The 14,848-nt window shown below is 36.6% G+C and overlaps 1 protein-coding gene across 6 annotated transcripts in view; it reads right to left on the bottom strand.

Annotated features, from left to right (window-relative positions):
• The window catches only part of LOC121867585 (kinesin-like protein KIF19), a gene marked incomplete at its 3' end in the record, with an annotated part of 121,868 nt that overhangs the window by 46,682 nt on the left and 60,338 nt on the right, over positions 1-14,848 (bottom strand). For 4 of the 6 annotated variants that reach the window (XM_042367606.1, XM_042367607.1, XM_042367608.1 and 1 more), the window contains 8 exon segments: positions 2,106-2,177; positions 6,314-6,468; positions 6,805-6,983; positions 8,348-8,583; positions 9,451-9,573; positions 9,723-9,860; positions 10,085-10,189; positions 11,409-11,501. In XM_042367606.1, coding sequence (XP_042223540.1) covers positions 2,106-2,177; positions 6,314-6,468; positions 6,805-6,983; positions 8,348-8,583; positions 9,451-9,573; positions 9,723-9,860; positions 10,085-10,189; positions 11,409-11,501 — 1,101 coding nt within the window. 6 annotated transcript variants of the gene reach the window in all.

The following is a 14,848-nucleotide window of genomic DNA, read 5'->3' as shown; positions in this document are numbered from 1 at the left end:
ATTGAACCTGATTTATGATGTTTTGAGTTGCAATGGGTTTTTCAGGGGATACCTACAAAAAGTATACAGCACGAAGATAAAAATAATAGCATAAACGTAGAGTCATCTGTTAAAACGTACAATCAGCCAAAGATGCATCAACCCCCACCCTAGCTATTGTACTCGAAATTTTACCTGGAAATACTTGGTAAAGTAATGCTGTATGTAATGGGGACTGTGACTGGTGGATCTATTTTTATAATAATTAACTATTCGCCGTTATTTAAGATCATGAAAAATTTCTAAATGTTCATATATTTGATTAAATAATGAAGAAATTCGATATGAGAATCTTGTGGCAGGCCGGGTTGAAGTTTAGTTGCCAATTCATTAATCTAATTTCTTAATTATTTATGCAAATATATGAACATTTAGAAACTTTTCATGATCTTAAATAATGAGGAATAGTTTATTATTATAAAAATTATACCTTTAGATTGTTTAATAATTATCCTGACAGTGATACAGCCGAAAATAGATCCACCAATCACAAACCCCATTACATATAGTCTCACTTTACCAAGTATTGCCAGGTAAAATTGTGATGGTCGATGTATCTGTGGCTGACTATACATAGTATGCCCCAGCTGTAATGTGGTAAAGGCCAAAAATGGATACACAAGTACGTACAGTATATATTTTTTTAAAGCAAAACTCCATCAAAATGCTTGAAAATCTAATTGGGTATATGTAACACTACTGCACTTATAAACAAATGTAAAAAAATTTATTTGTCTACAGTACCTATGTAAGTATGTACACTTTTAGCATAATTCTGCAGTTTATGCTGAAAAATTGGTATAATTTACATCTAAACTCCTAAACAAATTTGTATGGAGCAGTAATGCAACAAAAGCTTTGTCTTTAGTCTCAGGGGCTTCTGAAGAAGCAAATGTTGACAAAATTTTACAAAAATTTACACAGTAACTAAAATTTTGTAAATTACCAGAAAGGTTACACAAATCACACAGAACATGGCAAGTAATTTGTCACTAATATATTCAACAACACTACATCAATGAGGACAGTGCCTATTCCAGCTTATCTCTTGTTCAAAGGGCATCCATTTCATTCTTATGATGCAGCTTTAATCTCAGGCAAAACTAGTTGCAAGTAACAAAAAAATTATCAACAATTTTGGTAACCAAGCAAAGAAAGTATCCAGTATATTAACAGACAGCCCAAGGAAACCCGACCCACAATACAAAAGGCTGGATATACAAGCAAGACAACTGATGCACTTCTGAAACACTGATAACATACTGTATACAGTACAGTACTGCAAAGGCTCTATTTGGATTTATGTTAACTGTGTTTATGATACCAAGGGTACTGTACAGTATATGCTTAATATATATATATATATATATATATATATATATATATATATATATATATATATATATATATATATATATATATATATATATATATATATATATATATATATATATATATATATATATATATACACATTGTAACTGCTGGTAAGTGGAGCACTCTACAACTGAGGACAAAGTTTAAGGGCTAAAAACACACAAGGTTGCAGCAAGGAAGAAGGAAAGGAAGGATTTTAATACAGTACAAATAAGGTTGAAGGACCATCACCAGAATGTTGACTGAGACAGAAGACATCCATGACACTACAAACTACCCGACACCTCAACTGACGATCATGCTTTGGCTACACCAGCATATTCAAAATTGTGTTAAGCCCTACAAAACTTCTGAAGTACAGTATTCAATTAGAACTAAATATGGATGGGTAATCATCTAATCAAATGAATGCAAGCAGGAAAAAAAGACACTTTCTCCACTGGCAAACATCAAAGCAAGTTTGGAGCTTCTAAAACAAAAAAAAATGAGTGCATCAAGCATAGCTAGTGGTAGCTCACCACTTCTAAATATATTCACAAAGACACACAGACATGGTCATGTAAAAAATTTAATGCGGCCACGTTGAAGAAATTTTGAAATGGTGCATTACTTTCTGGATTAAAGGATAATCAATGGACCAACTCTACTGGTGTAGCCTCAGCAGATGGTGGCTAAATACCGTTTCCTACCTCATGCCATTTTTTGAGGAGCTTTCGGCAACGTTTCAATCGCTTTCTGCATCTTTTACGTTTTGTTAACAGCTGTGTGGGGATACATGAAAGAAGTGCTGTCAGAATAACTTTGAATGAATTTTTTTTTTTATAAAACATAAGATACCTTCCAACACTTGAAAAGAAACAGGTGATGAATGTAGTTAACAAGCATATCTCCATGCTGTATTGATAAAGATCAACGAGCAACATTCCGTGATTGTCGAAAGTTAGCATGTGAAGAAGTTGCCTGCATATTACATCATACAAAATAAAGCTAAAAAATTATGAAAAGAATGTGGGTGCTTCTTGCAATTGTAAATGTGATTACAAACAGAACACCTAATGTAGTGGGAGCATGAGAGACAGGGGCATAGGAAAGAAAGGTGGATGTACAGGACAGAGAATTCAATAGATGTACTGAGGAAGAATAAAGATGGAACTGAATTTATCAATATCTAACAATTTAGTAAGGTACTAGTGTAGAGAGACCTAAATTGAAGGACCAAACCAGCTCAAAACTGAAAGCTAAATGAAGGACATTCATGCTTTACACCTCAGGCTTCTTGAATAGTACTGTAGTGCTGCATTGACGAGTGACCGAAGACAACCAATATTCAACCTAAAGAATATCTGTGCTGTTCTATTGGCAATGTATAAGGTAACTACAGTATCAGAAAAGATAACTTGGGGTAAAACACTTACTTAAATAGCTTATGAATGTTTTGTAAATGCAGTGCAAGATCGTTTTCAACTGTTATTAATTTATCTATATTTGCACACATACTTTGCAAACAGTCTTACCTCTTCCTCAGAATTCACTCTCACTCACTCTTGCCTCACTCCTCTCATTTATCTCTCTTTCCCCTTTACAAATACAGTTCTAATAACATCTTTTGTACATTTTCTTATGATATCAACTTCCCTCTACATCTTTCACTCATATTTTTTTGGCCTTAGCAGTTACTTCCATCTTTAATTTTGCACACTTGAATTTATAAATAAAATATATCAACAGTTCCCATAAAACTTGATTAAAAATTAACTATGAGCAAATGAAAAAATTATCCCACCATATACACCATATGAGGAGGCCACAGCTTGCATCACAATTATTTCTCATGCAGTATTGTATGTATGATTTAGACTGTGAACAAAAGATGAAATCTGGTGAAATAACAAAGATTTCTTAGGACAGGGCATATAACAATCTTAGTGCTAGAGTAATTAATGAGTTATGGATAAATTGTAGCTTTAAGAACATTTATATCCTAAGATACAAGATACAACCTGCAGGAGGATTAATTTCCTTAATATAGCAAACTAAGCAAGAAATCAAATAAAAATATTGGGCAAAACTTTGAACTTGAACCACAAGTTAACTGGATGCATTTGTATACAATTTATATACAATACTGTACTGTGTACCACTACATAGGATTGATTTTTTTTTTATAGGGAATAGCCCATAAAAAAATAAGAGTAAAAAAACATTAAAAATACTGTAGAGAAGAAAAAGATTATGTATATTAATCTACACCACGAATATGCCGGAAAAACACCTTTTTAAAGTGAGAGAGATTGCATGAGTATGGAAACACAGAAGACGGCAGAGCATTCCACATTTTGGCTGTGTGAGGAAAGAAAGATGTACTATAACGGGTCACTCTAGTGTGACCGACAGCCACAGAGAGAAACTGTGGGCACCACGAGCAAGACGTGTGTTACGAGCCCACGGCCTTGCTGATGGTACACAGGATGCCAAATCCACAGAACATTGCCCGTTAAAGTACCTGTAAGAGAGAGAGAGTAAAGCAACATTGCTCCGAAGAGAAAGGGAAGAAAGTTATCAACTAAAGGAGGGGAGTCAATAAGATGAAATGCCTTTGATTCCACCCTATCTAACCGTTGGACAGAAGAAGAGCCACCCCAGATATGAGAGCAGTACTCCGAGTTAGGACAAATGAATCCCTTATACTGTAAACTTGAAGGAACTGCTCAGGAGTGAAGTAGCTATGGCATCTGTGTACATTCCCAGCTTTCGGGAGGCAGCTTTAGCAATGTTGTAGATGTGTAGCTTCCATGACAAATTAGAGGAAATGGTGAGACCTAGCATATCTATTCTAGAACTTGGCAGAATAATTGTATCCTGAAATGTGATTGGTGCAAGATCATCTAATCTGGAAAGTGTAAATGGTAAATACTGAGTTTTTTATTAATATTGAATTTAACCAAGTTTCTACCTCACCATTTGGAGATGCTGCACAGATCTGCATTGATAGATGAAATGATATCAGCTCTAGAAACAGATCTAGTTTGAGAATTAGGAGGAAGGGAAAAATGTGAAGAAGATTGAAGAGTCGAATCATCAGCATAAGAATGGATAGAATCAGTCGTAGTGTGAAGTAAATCGTTGATAAAAAGAAGGAAGAGAGTAGGTGAAAGAACAGAACTCTGTGGGACACCACCATTGGTAGAGAAAGAGCGAGAGGTCGACAACAACTGCCATGGAAGCTAAAAATTAGAGAACAAAGTGGGGGAGAGAAACCATAAGAAGGAAGTCTAGAAAGCAAATACTAGTGCCATACCCTGTCAAATGCTTTGGAGATGTCGAGGGCCATGATGAAAGTTTCCCCATAATCCCTAAGAGAGGATGACCAAAGATGGGTGCAGTAGAAGAACAGATCACCAGAAGATCTCGCCTGGCAAAAGCCATACTGGTGATCCGACAAAAGAGAAAAGCGTTTAAGGTGATGGAGAAAGTGTGAGTTTAAGATAGTTTCGAAAATCTTAGAGAGGGATGAAGTTAGGGCAATGGGGTGATAGTTAGCGGGATTAGAATGGTCGCCCTTTTTTGGGATGGGATGAACCAAGGTACGCTTACAAGAAGAAGGAAAAGTTGGGGTTTTGAGGAAAAGGCGAAAAAGGATCACAAGCACAGGGGCCAAAACTTCAGCACACTCCCTCAGAACACGAAGGGGTATTCCATCTGGTCCATGCGCCTTACTCACATCCAACCTGGATAACCCACCAGCAACCCTACGAGTGGAGATTATAGATAAGTGCACAGGTTCAGTAGGAGGAGCAGGAGTAAGAGGGATAGAGCTGGAATCATCTAAGGTGGAGTTAGAGGAGAATAAGGTGCCTAAGAGATTGGTTTTATCAGGGGGAGAGTTGGCTATTGAGTTATCAGGTCAGAGGTGAGGAGCAAAAGAAGGAGTGCAGAAGTTATTACAGATGATTTTGGATGAGGACCAGAAGGATTTACTGGAAGAGTTAGTCAGGACAGCGGTCTTTCTTTTCATAAAATTCCGCTTGGCCCTATGAAGAATAGTGTTACAATGATTCCTAGAAGTAATGAAAGAGGAGTGGGTAATAGGAGGAGATAGTTTCATAACTTGATACACCCTATCTCTCTCCCTACATGCAAGAGAACAGGAGCACTCAAACAACGATTGTAAAGTGAAAGTTTTGGTAGAAGATGAGATAATTGCACTCACACCACCCTGTATAACTCCAGCAATGCTGTCAGCACATACCGAAGCATCCCGAGTGGAAAAGGCACATTCATCCCAAGGAAAGTCGGAGAAGAATTCTCCCAAGGATTGCCAGTTTGCCCTCCAATTAATGCCATGGTTGGCATTTAGAGGGGGGTGGGGGAGGTGGTTGTGCCCAGTTTGATTTAATAGAAATAAGATTGTGATCAGAAGACCATAAGGGGGCAGAAATTGAGTATGAATAGTGTGAGGGGTTAGAGGTATGCAGTAAAATATAATATATTTTACTGCATACCAGTAATCAATTTATGTACGTACTATATCTCGCCCCTTACTAATACAGTACAGTAATATGTTGCACTGTACAGTATAAGTACTGTACAGGGTACTTAAATAAACTGAGGGAAAGATTACTGGAAATCATGACTAAAATAAAAACAGAAAATAAAATATAATCTATTTCATAATAAAAATCAAAACCATACCACATAAAAAAAATTGTAAGATACCTTTGCAGTCTTTAATTCTTTACAAAATTTCTCCTGAGCTTTTAGCAGTACAAATAAGGAGAAGCAAAGAAATGCTGCAACTCCATCACACAAAATACTTTTGTGAGTAATATACATTGCACCATTATGCCCACTAAATTAACACCATACTGTATATTATCCTCTCAACTTGCAAATTTACCTCCTCCATTTCCTTGGCTTGATTCCTGACCTCAATCATTTCCTGTTCCACCTTCTCCCGCATCTCTGTGTACCTCTGTTGCTCCTTCTGCAGATACATCAGGTCCTCCCATGCTTGGGATACTTCTTCTGGCTCATCATCATCACTGTCATCATCTGTGTGATTGAAAAAATGTATGTAAATTTCATTAAAAGGTTAAATGGGTGTGAAATATCAGTTTCATAACACACTTACTTTAGAAATATGGACTCAACAAGTACGTATAAAAATGTCTCCACTTTCATATTCATATGGTACTAAGGTGTCTTTACTTTTATACTTCCTCTAGAACAATGTACTGTATCTCTTAATTTCATATTATTAAATCAGATCAATACAAATGTTGTACCAACCTTAGTGTACAAGATATACTTTAAGCACCGGGTATGTTATAAAATACTTGTATGTCTTATTCAGCAATTAATTTTCAGTCCAATATGAAGTTACCTTACCTCTTTCTTTATCAGTGTCCATGTCAATTATTTCCTCACCATCAGGCCCTTCCATTGGCTCTGAGCGACCTCTGGCTCGTCTTGCCTTCTCAGTTTCCCATTCATTCACAACTAGGTTCTGTCTCTCAAATTCCATAGATAACGCTAATATGTTGCTGTCAATATCCATAAGCTTATTTCTGTTAAAATAAAGATACACAATCACAAAGTACTCAGTTCAGGACAGATGTTCATTATACATACAGTAAAATCTCATCATTATAAAGTAGCTTGGGATTCTGGGATTGAACAAAAAAAATAATTTTTTTTCCGTGCTTCATCCATCAGAAAAGGCTGAGGTGTTGACACCAGACCTGGTCAGTTTATAAAGATAACAATTAAACTAAAATCAACATACATTAATTTACTGTATTAACTCTTTAAGAAGCAGTGTCATGCAAAAGTATAGTGTTTTATTGTGGCAACCACAAGACGATTTTATTAAGTTGAGAAAAACCCCTACCACTCAATGGGGGAAACCTAAGTGATTGAAGAAAACTTAGTAAAATTATGGTTATAGTACTGTAAAAAATCTCCTGATACCTTTCTTTATGGGAATAGCTACAAAACACTAAATTCAAATCTTCTCAGCCAGTCATTTTTACTCAATAAAACTGTCATTTTTTGTAGAATATTACTACATAAATTTGGGATTTTACCGAGAAAGCCGTTTTTTTTCTAAAAACCAGTTTTTGTGATATAGCTCGAATGTGACGTCAGCTATACATGGTGTTATCTATACAATACTGGCAAATCTGAACTATTGCTATCATTATTGTAGACCTACTTAAAATTTTTGTGAACACAATGTTTACAGTGCAGGTATTACCGGGGTAATTCTCTCGTTGAAAAGCAATACTAATTTTTTTTAATTAAAATGGCTGAACTGCATACATATTACAAAAGTGAATTTTACAAACCTTTGACAGTTCACAGTACAGTATACAGTAATATCTCCGTTAGCTGGAATCCCTCAAACCCGGAACTCTCTGATAGGGGGCAAATTTTCCCCAAAATTCTGAGAAAATTTTCCCAATACCCGGAAAATTCCAGGGATGGGGGAGTTTGACATCACATTCTGGACTTTATCACAAAAACTGGTTTTTAGAAGAAAAAAAAAAGGCTTTTTTTCCGGGTTTGAGATATGAAAATCAAGTGCATTTTCCGTAAATTCCAAGAAGAATTTTCCAGTACCATACGGAAAATTCCAGGGATGGGGGATATTTTTCCGGGTTCGAGAGATGATGTAATGGGCAATTTGTGGAACTTCTGAGAACATTTTTTCATTACCCAGAAAATTCCAGGGATGAGGGATTTTTTCCAGCTTTGAGAAAGTTGTATCATTACCCGGAAATCTCTCATTCCCGAAAGTGCTTTGCACCAATTTTTCCAGCTAATGCAGATATCACATACTGTATTTACTTTTGGACATTACAACAGAAAACCCTCGTGTTTTTTCTTAATTACAAGTACAATAGAGTTTTCCTTTGCCAACAACACTTGCCTAAGTGACATCTGTTCACGGAAATAGTCGAGCAGTTCATTCTTCAGCCTCTTGAGTTTCTCAGCATTCTTCTGTCGTTCCTCCTCTATCTCCTGCGGTGTGAGCCCCTCTGTGCTCTGTTCAGTGACACCCTCATTAATTTTACCCTTTAGGCGATCAATTTCCTCTTTTAACTCACTGATGATTGTCTGGTATTGTGACACATGATATGAAACATCTAGCACATTAGACCGCACCTGTAGGGAAAAAACTCATGTCCAATACAAAAGTACACCAGGATGGAAAAAGGGTATTGTACTTAATTAAATAATGTCAGAACACAGAGATTACATGATTCCTTTTCTATTAAAAACATATTGTTAATAAACTATCACTACTTCCTTTAATATCGAAAATACCATTTCTGTGTAAACACTGTGGTACAATGTTTGAGAGCAATATTTTTTTTTATTTAAAGAATCAATTTATCCAAAAAAGAAATTTAAATACTGTACTGTACTGTATTCCTCGAAAAATTTAATCACCTTTTAATTAATTATGTATTATTAAGCAGTCTTTGAATAATACAATCACCTTATTATTCATGTACAGTTAACAACAAAATTTTCTGCGCCCCTGAGTCTGACAGCCTTCACAACAATCACTGACTGAGGCCATGTTCATTTGGTTCAGAATTCTTGCTCCAGTGTTTCATATTGTATAACACCATAAAGGTGCAGAAAATTTTGTTGTTGACTGTATAGTACCACAAAATTATTGGTATAGACCTAATATACAAACATCTGTACATACTACTGTACTGTACAAGTACTGTAATGTACTGTGACATATTTTGAATCTCATGTTATTCCTGTATTTGAATAAAAAACAAACAAAAAACATTGAAAACTTCCTATTTCATCAATATAATCAACAGGATTGTTTGGAAAACTAATTATCAACATTAGTCTTGTCACTTACTATACAGTACAGTATTATTTTGTGCAGGCTACAAAAAATATTAATTTATCACAAAGTTGCTGTACAATTGTTTGAGAGCATGGTAAACTGTACAGAGACAACAAAAAGGGAAATTTCAATTAAATAAACTGCATGCTCCTCACCTGTTTTGAAATATTTTTTGCTCTGTCAGCATATATGAGAGTGTTGCGGGTTTCTTCACGGTGCTGATGACAAGGAGACACATGTGCTACCATCACTGTCCGACAGTTTCCTGACAGTGCATCCTGATAAATATAGCAGAAATAAATATTCTTTCTTTTGTCTTGCAGTAAAGGTACAGTTTCCATAAAAAGGGCATCTACAGGGAAATATGAAGTCCAAAAACAGTGCACGACAAAACAAATTACGGAATATACTTGTTAATATTCTTTACCTTAAGAAGACGTGTCAGTTTAGAGTCCCGGTAGTTAACATACTTGGCACGTCCTTCAGCTAAGGCATTGATGCAGTTCCCTAAGGCCAGGAGTGAACGGTTGATGTGGGCTCCCTCCCGTAGTCGCTTGCCCTTATTCTATAATGAGAAGAAATAGTGATGCAAACTTCTTCTCTTAACAAATTCAAAGACAGGTAATGTCTAATAAAAATAAAGATATGTTATGTCACTATTCACTTTGTAGGGCAGCAAACTCCAAAAAATTAAATTAAGGAATAAAAGCATTATTTGTCAGTGTTACACCAGAAAACAGAACTCATTATAAATGTAAAATCATCATGTAAGATGAGAGTTCCACTAACCTGAGTTTGTTTGGCACGCTCTGAACCAGCAAGATCTACCATGAACAGCCGTCCTTGCTTAATCTCCTCACTCTCCCCCTTTAGTTCTGACCGTCGTACATTTACCTGTCGCATACATAAGACACGAAACACAGGCAAATGTAACCATTAGTAGGTGATATTACTCTCACCATTCATTGGAAATTACAAATTAATGATAATGTTTAAAAATACAAGTAATTTACTGTACTACAATGTAGGCAATACAAAATATGCAACTCGTGTAGATATTACAAGAATTGATGGACATACATCAGAGTTCTCCTTCAAATATATTAATGGAATAATAATACAGTACATGTACTGTGTTAATAGAAATTTTGGTTTCATGGTTTTCAGACTTGGATACAAATTTAATGAAACAATATTATGGCGATATGTAAAAGAAGTTAGTACTCCAGTCATTCACAATAAGTATCTTGTAGCATATTTTCAAATTACCCAAATTATATTTTACTAGTTTTGCACAGTACTGGTAATTAATATTAAATATATTGGGATCATTATTTTATTGTAACATATAATCATTAGTTAAAATGTTCCATATCACTCAAACTATTTTGAAATCTTTAGAAAACTTTCTAGGAGGACAGCTGGTCACCTGATCTGAAAGAGTATTGTACTGTTGAAGCCATGACCTCATCTGGAGACAGTGTACAATATTATGCTGCCTTGGAGGACAGCTAGTGTATTGACATAACCTGTGCCACCTTAATACTGTACACTAGCTATGTTCCAGGTCAGCTGTCCCACAGGTCATCTTAATACACTAGCTGTCTTCCAGGTATGATGTCGCTAACCTAAAGGGTAACCAGCATTATTCATTACTTTTACCTTTACTTTTATTCTCTTTGCCACCGATTGGCTCGCTAGACGTGACCAACCGCCCAAGCAGCTAACGAGCCGATCAGTGGCAAAGAGGATAAAAATAAAAATAAAAGTAATGAATAATGCTAATTATCCTTTAGGTTAACTAAATACACAAGCTGTCCTCCAATTCAGTTTAATACACAAGCTGTACTTAGGGTCAAACTAGTACTGTACATTAGCCGTCTTTTAGGGCAGCTTGTGGTAAAACATTAACGATCCTCCAGGTCTGCATATTACACTAACAATTTCCAGGTCAGCTTAATACATTACCTATCCTCCATACCACCTTAATACTGTACACTAGCTATGTTCCAGGTCAGCTGTCCCACAGGTCATCTTAATACACTAGCTGTCTTCTAGGTATGATGTCGCAGACAATTTTGCCTGGCATTAGCCAAACAAAATATTAACTGACCTGGAGGAGGGCATGGCTACGGGAGGAAGTCTTGTTGGCAGCAGTAGGTTCGCAGGTCCTCTCTTTGTTGCCCTTTGTCAATAGCTTCATTACCTGTATAGCAAAAAACATATGTTGCAGTAGCTACAGGCCTGCAGCCAGGTGGGCTTCAAAGGGTTTGACTGAATCTGGCCTGGGACATCAAATGCTCTCCAAACGAACAATGGAACAATTAAAATGTGTTGATGCATTGTGATTATACACATATAAGATAACACCAGTGTAAAAATGCACACTTTCTTTTGGGTAATTTTTAATGATACTTTTGGACTAATTTTTGCAAAATTAAAAAAAATCACTCGTGATGAAGCAAGTACAGTATTGTATATACATCACTGACTCTGTTGCTTACATGGTTCTGGCAAATACTGGGCAGTGTAGTGGTGTACAAACAAACCAAAATTGAACTAGGTTTAATTTTAGTCCACTGTGGTTTAGAAATAATTGTGTTGTTCTTCAGCATCACTCAATGGTTCATTCTTGCAAAAAGCAGATATATACCCAAAGGTTTGGTTTTCATTTACCAGATCCAAATCCAATGGACCCTTAATGGCGAGCGTCCGCCAGCTCCAAGTAAGGACACTCAACTGAGTAGTGCCCCCTGAGATGCTTATAAACCTCAACTAGGTCCCCCCTTGCCCGTCTGTAGTATAAGCTAGGCAAGTTCAGGCGCTCCAATCTCGCAGGGTAGCTGAGATGCTGAAGTGCAGGCACCAGCTTGGTGGCCCTCCTTTGAACATTTTCAACCAACTGACAGTCCCTAGCATATCTCGGGGACCAGATGGGGTGACAGTACTCCAGATGGGGAAGCACTTCACTCCTGAAGATCGTCACGAGGGACGGACCGTCTAGATATCTGAACGACCTTCTTATAAGACCCAATAATTTATTTGCCTGATTTACCTTCTTCTCACAATGGCCCGAGAACTTCAGCTCATTGTCAACATACACCCCCTAGGTCCTTCTCACACACAGTCTCAACTAGTACATTTTCTTCATCCCGTTGGGACATATGGTACGCCTCCTTACCGTTGGTACGCCCCAGGTGCATCCTCTTACACTTCGTGACATTGAATCTCAGCAGCCATTCCTTCGACCATTCCTGGAGCCCACAGAGGTCCTTTTCTGCAGCTCTTCACAGTCCGCTGGTTCTTAATTTCCTAAAATAACTTACGCCATCGCAAAACATTTGTATGGAGGAGGCATAACGTCAGGCACATTAATATTTATGAAACAAACAAACAACAGCGGCCCAATACACTACTCCCTGTAAGTGTAATTCTCACTTGTTACAGGTACAGATGACGATTTTCAAAGCATTAATCAACACATTGCTTGGCGTCATGTGGAAAGTCTTCTATCCACGCCGCAGGACATTTCCCTTAATTCCGTACCTTCCAGTTTGATTTTCAGCCTTCGTAAGTACACTGCCCAAAGCCTTGGCAAAATTAGCAGGTAAATATTGTCGATATTACCACCCCGTTCAAGAATATGGGTCCAAATATCCAATACCTTGAGCAATTGTGTCAAGCAAGAGCGCCCCGGCATAAAACCGTGTTGGCAATCTTTTACAAGGTTGTTTCGTAGTAGATGTTCCATCGCTGCATCTCTGATAATACTCTCAAGTACTTTACATATTATGCTGGTCAGGCTCACCGGTCTATAGTTGTTCGTGGAGTGCCTATCGCCCTTCTTGAAGATAAGACTCACATAAGCCACTTTCCATTCACTGACTCTGTTGCTTACATGGTTCTGGCAAATACTGTACAGTGTAGTGGTGTACAAACAAACCAAAATTGAACTAGGTTTAATTTTAGTCCACTGTGGTTTAGAAATAATTGTGTTGTTCTTCAGCATCACTCAATGGTTCATTCTTGCAAAAAGCAGATATATATATCAAAGGTGGTGTGTTTTCATTTACCAGATCCAAATACCTAATGGACCGTATAATGGTAACAATAGTATAGATACTGTTTCATAAACTGATTTCCTGATTCAAACCAATAAAAAAATACAATTTGCAATCCATTCTTCATTATGGAACACTTATTCTATGTAAGTCATTACAGTATATAATATACAGTAGTGCATAAAACGGTGTAGCCAAACTTAAACTTTTCATTTATTTCAATAAAAAAATTAAATCTGGGGTAGGAGGGCGTAGAATTAAATCAAATATTAAACCAGCAAGTTAAAGTATTTCTGTATCTAAAGAAATTTTTTTCCTTACTTTTATTTCTAATCTCTTCGTCACAGGTCCAGAACAACTGTTTATTATACTGTACATCGTAATTGTAGTAAAGTACTACAGTATAGAACCAGCTGGCGGGGCCTCATGATGAGAATGTCAAGGTCCCATTCACAATCAGCCCGGTACGACTAATTACCCAAATGTACCCAAATGTTAGTCAGAAGTCAAGAATAGAAGTCAATAATATCGAATGATAAATCGACTGTTACTTCGATTAGTTTAGGAAACAGAATACAAAAAATTGGTAAACTTAATTTAATCTGAGTTGTGTTGGGTTAGGTTAGGTTAGGTACATGCACTCGATCTATTAACTCAGATTAAATTAAGTTTACCAATTTTTTGTGACTTCGTGACACCAAATATCAGTCGAGAAGTGATTGGCAGTCCGATTTATTCATGTAGGACCATTATTTGACTTCATTGCGGCTACATTTGGGTACATTTGGGTAATTAGTCGGACCCCAATCAGCCAACTTACCTGGCTCCACAGATTCTGTCTACTTTTATTACCAAGGATGTATCCATGGCCATGAACTTATAATATAAAACCCAATTTGGTTACTAATTTCCCATAATGGTCAATGACGATTTTTTTATCAAAATACACTACTTTTTGGCTAGATCCCTGAAAATGCAAATAAGCAAATAAACTATCACCTACTAGAGGTGACAATATATTAGACCTAGTATTAACAAATAAAGAAAATATTATCAGAGATATCACAGTAGGGGAAGAACTAGGTAACAGTGATCACAGAGAAATCAGGTTCCCCTAAATTGGGAAACGAAAAACAATGACAATATGGTCAGAATCCCAAACTTTCGGTTGGCGGATTATCAGGGGTTAAGAAGGTACCTAGGTGAGGTCACCTGGGAACAGTCACATCAGTCCCCAGTAGGAAGGGGTGAGGTCTTAGATGACACAACAATTGATCATGACTATACTATATTCACTAGTATACTACATAAAGCACAAGAACAAAATATACCATACAGAAAAATTAGGTCAAATAAGAATGAGCCAAGGTGGATGACCAGAAAACTTAACATGACATAGGAATAAAGAAAGGAATATATAGGAAATTAAAGGGAGGGAGATAGCTCAGAAATAGGTATAAATGAACTATCTAGGAATGTTAAGAAAAATGTA

The sequence above is a fragment of the Homarus americanus genome, unplaced genomic scaffold (assembly GCF_018991925.1).
Source record: "Homarus americanus isolate GMGI-L3 unplaced genomic scaffold, GMGI_Hamer_2.0 scaffold27457, whole genome shotgun sequence".
Lineage (NCBI taxonomy): Eukaryota > Metazoa > Arthropoda > Malacostraca > Decapoda > Nephropidae > Homarus > Homarus americanus.
Note: the sequence above shows the minus strand (reverse complement) of the source record. Positions and strands in the feature narration are given on the sequence as shown.